Source organism: Pterocles gutturalis, unplaced genomic scaffold (genome assembly GCF_000699245.1).
Source record: "Pterocles gutturalis isolate BGI_N339 unplaced genomic scaffold, ASM69924v1 scaffold4231, whole genome shotgun sequence".
NCBI lineage: Eukaryota > Metazoa > Chordata > Aves > Pterocliformes > Pteroclidae > Pterocles > Pterocles gutturalis.
The window spans coordinates 57,299-61,101 of record NW_010100077.1 but is presented as its reverse complement, the minus strand read 5'-3'; the positions used below and the strand labels follow the sequence as shown (position 1 = coordinate 61,101).

The following is a 3,803-nucleotide window of genomic DNA, read 5'->3' as shown; positions in this document are numbered from 1 at the left end:
TGCTGGAGCACAGCAGACATGTCAGGAGGGGAAGGCAGAGCCAGGCAGCGCTAATGGTGCACCCTGACGCCAGCCTGTCTTGTCTTCCCCCTGCACAGCCTGCAGTCGAGGCAGAGCTCCAGACCCAGGCTGCCATGGTGCAGAGGCAGCTTCACGCCCTGCGCTGCGACATCACGCAGACCCTGACCCACCAGCTGCCCCCACTGCTGAGGGCAGAGGCCTGCCTCTCTCGCCTGCCCATCCTGCAGAGGCAGTTCAGCCTGGAAGCTGACTGCCTGCAGGGTATTGCCAGGAGGCAGGAGGAGGCAGCTGCGTGGCTGGCGAGCCAGCGCAGCCGCCTGGATCTGCTGGAGCTCCAGCTGAAATGGGAGAGAAAGGAGCTGGACCAGAGGGCTGCTCAGCTGGGGGAGATGGAAACTGCCATGAGGGAAGCCCGGACCAGGCTGCAGGAGCAGCAGGACTACTTCAAAGATGCCAGCTCCTCCCATAAAGGTCCACGCACATGGATAGACCCGAAAGACCTCTCTACTGTACGGTAAGGGACTGTGTGTGTGTGTGTGTGTATGAGGAACAAACTGCACAGAGAGGAGGTGGTGTGGGAATGGGAGAGGCATGTGGCAGACCCAAGCTATCACACAATCTAGCAGTGCTCTCCTGCCAGTGCAGAGCTACCCTGACTCCATGACTGTGTGAAATTCCCCACGGTGGCATCTGCTTCTTCCTGGCTGGCTAGGGCTGATGCAACAAAATATGGGCTTGGAGAAGGGGATGAGTACGGACAACAGAGGTTTTCCTAGGATGTGAAGGTGGAGAGTGTAGAGGCAAGTCTTCAGCTATGGAGGAGAGATGGGCCAGAAGGAAGCACAAGCTGCTTGGAGCAAGTGCTTCCTCTAGTTGGGTGTCCTGCACTGTCAGGGGCCTCTCAGTCCTCCCTGCACAGCTCTGGAGCAGCTTGCGCTGGTGTCTGCCAGCAAGGAGTACCTGCTGGCTCTTTTGCCAGCCTGGTTTTCTACGGTGCTCTTCCCAGACCTCCAGGACATGGGCTGCTCACCCAGAGTGGTTATCCTCAGACTGTTGCCCCACAGCTGCTTGCATCCCAGTCCCACAGTGCACAATGTCTGAGCCCTGTTCTGCCTCAGTGCTGGCACACTGCTCACACCTCTGGCTGTCCCCTCTTGCAGGCTCTGGAACATGCTGGTGGGGCAAGATCGTGAGAAGCAGCTCTTGCACAGCTATGAGGCCATGGCAGCCCAGTGCTCCCAGTTGGTTCAGGAGCAGAGGGTGCTGGAAGCACAACTGGAAGCACAGCTGGCAGCTCCTATGTCCCAGATCACTGCCTTGAAGTCCTCCACAGAGGCACTGTACCGCCTGCTGCACAACAGCTCCAACCAGCTGCAGCTCTCCTCTCCAGTAAGCAAGCACTCCTGCTCCACCAGGCCTTGCTGGGCGGCACAGGGCTGTGAGTCACAGGGCTCTGTGCGATCCTCCTGGGGTGCAGGGGGGAGAACTTTTCTTCCCAGCCCACAGAGGGAGGGGACGTTGGCCTGATCCCTACCTTGTCCCAGAAGCTCCCCAGTGAGGCACTGGCTGGTTGAGGGACAAAGCTGGCCAAGAGTGATTCACATGTGCTGTTAGGTATAGAGATTGGGGTGCCTTAGCTAAGGTGGCCCAGTGAGCTACCTCTGTTCTTGGACTGGATGTGTTTGGAGGCCAGAGTCAGGTGGGTAGTTTGTTTCTGGGGGGCTGAGCTGTTCCATGGGTGGGAGGAAATCCCCCTCTTTCTGCACATTCACGTGTGTTTGGGCTGTGCCCCACAGGAGGTCACTGAGCTGATGCAGGAGCTGGTCACCATGGAGGACAACCTCTACCAAATGCTGACAGACCTCCTGAGTGACTTGAAGATCAAGCGCAGATCTCTGGAGAGCCCTATCCTGCAGACAGAGCGCAACCTTTACGTGTATTTTTACTGTGACGAGGATCAGCTGAGAAAGGTAGTGGAGGAGCTGGAGAAGCAGGTGTCGGCTTCCTCCAAGGGACTGCTGATGGAGCTGCCCTATGCAAAGCAGTAGGTTAAAGAGATGCTTGCTCCCTGCCACAAAAGTGGTGTCATCTTTTGGTTGGGTTGGGTCATTAATCCCACACTGGGAGAGAACTCTGGTGGTCATGGCTCCAGTGACGGGTTACTCTGGTCGTGGCCCAGCAGGTGGGTTTAAAATAAGCAGGGAGCTCATTCCTTAGCTGAAGAGTTTCCCAAAGCTGGTGCGTGGGTTAGATGATAGGTAAGAAGTTGATGCATCTTATGAGTTGGCACTGGAAGCCTTGTAGACATGAGGCTTTTTGTGCCAACTCTACAAGAGGATAGGTGTTGGGGGCAAGTGGACTAACACTGTCTATGTTTTTCTCCACTTTCCGGGGAAAGGAGTTGTGTATGTTTTGTGAGGAATAAAAACATCTGTTATTCACAACTGCAGAGCAATAAGCCTGTCCCTCCCCTCCACAGCTGTTACAACCTGTGTGGTGAAATCTTGTACCTTGTATTTACCACCACCATCCCCTCCTGAGGACCATATCTGCAGCTGACAGTTTGATCTCTTGGCTATGGGTGTGGGCTGTGACACTTCCCACTGCAGGCTCAGGATAACCCTCCTTTCTCTGACTATCCTATTTCAAGCCCCTATGCCTTGAAGTCAGCCCATCAGCCATTGCCTCTTCCTCTTCTCTGCCTGTGGTGGATCCCCCTTCAAAAGAGCCTGCTGGCTCAGCCAGTGTGCTGCTAGAACTGTCCCCGTGCTGCGCAGTCAATACTCAGGGTTGCGTTGTTGTAAGCGTGCTGCTTACCCCTGTGGACAGGCACCATGGGGTGAGCCTTCCTCAACACCCTCTCAGACACAATTTGGAAACAACATGTAGGAATAACTCAGGAGCCAGTTGCTGCCTCTCTGCCCTTCAAAACTCGTTGCTTCTGAAGGAGTGAAGCTGCACGGGCAGCTGCCCAGAGTGTGAGTGCAGGGGGATGGTTGGAGATGTTGGAAAAGGCTGGAGATGCTGCAAGCCTATAGCAAGGGAATTGCCGCAAAGTGAGCGGCCATCCAGGACCAGACCCAGCTCTGTACCCCTCCCCCTTGACACAAGTACCTCTGTAACATCACTTTTGTTGAGGTTCCTCAGGCTGGCAAGAGCAGCGTCCAGGGCAGGGAGGGCTTCAGACAAGTCCTTCTGAGCATCATCTGCAATGGCTTGGGCTGTCTGAGCTTTCGCATTGGCCTTCATCTCCTCAGCCTGCACAGCACTTCTTCTCTCTTTGGCCACAGCTGTGTCCACCTGCAACACCAGAGACAGCCTCAGAAGCATACTGGAGCCAGAGCACTCCTCTGGCCTGGCTCAGCACTGCTAGGTAAGGACCACAGCTGTCCTGGCAGGTCATGTGTTTTCTCCTAGCAGAGACATGCTGGGGTCAAGCTGCTGGAGGGGATCCCCTTCCAGCAGGAGGGTTTTGTCAGCCTGTAGAAATCATCCACAAGCTCCAGCTCTGGCTGTCCCTGGAATGGTGTTAGTCCTGCAGGAGTTAGCTGCTGTACCAATTTTTGCTGTTAGCATATGGAAAGGATGCATAGAGATGCAAAGGTGTAGGAAGATGGAGGAATAAGACATGCTGAGCGTTTTGTTTCTAAAGCTGTCACTTGTGTCTACCCCCAGGGTTAAAACACTACCAGGAGGTGTAAAGGGAATGTGGAATACAGCCAAATCTTCTTCCCACATAAATAGCTTTGGGAGGGTGGCCTGATCCCCTTACAGAAGATGAG

The 3,803-nt window shown here is 55.0% G+C and overlaps 1 protein-coding gene across 1 annotated transcript in view; it reads right to left on the bottom strand.

The window, feature by feature from the left end:
- DNAH1 (dynein, axonemal, heavy chain 1) overlaps nt 1–3,803 on the bottom strand; it is a 71,480-nt gene that overhangs the window by 14,878 nt on the left and 52,799 nt on the right. The window contains exon 54 of the mRNA XM_010078194.1: nt 3,136–3,321. Coding sequence (XP_010076496.1) covers nt 3,136–3,321 — 186 coding nt within the window. The remainder of the gene's footprint in view (nt 1–3,135; nt 3,322–3,803) is intronic.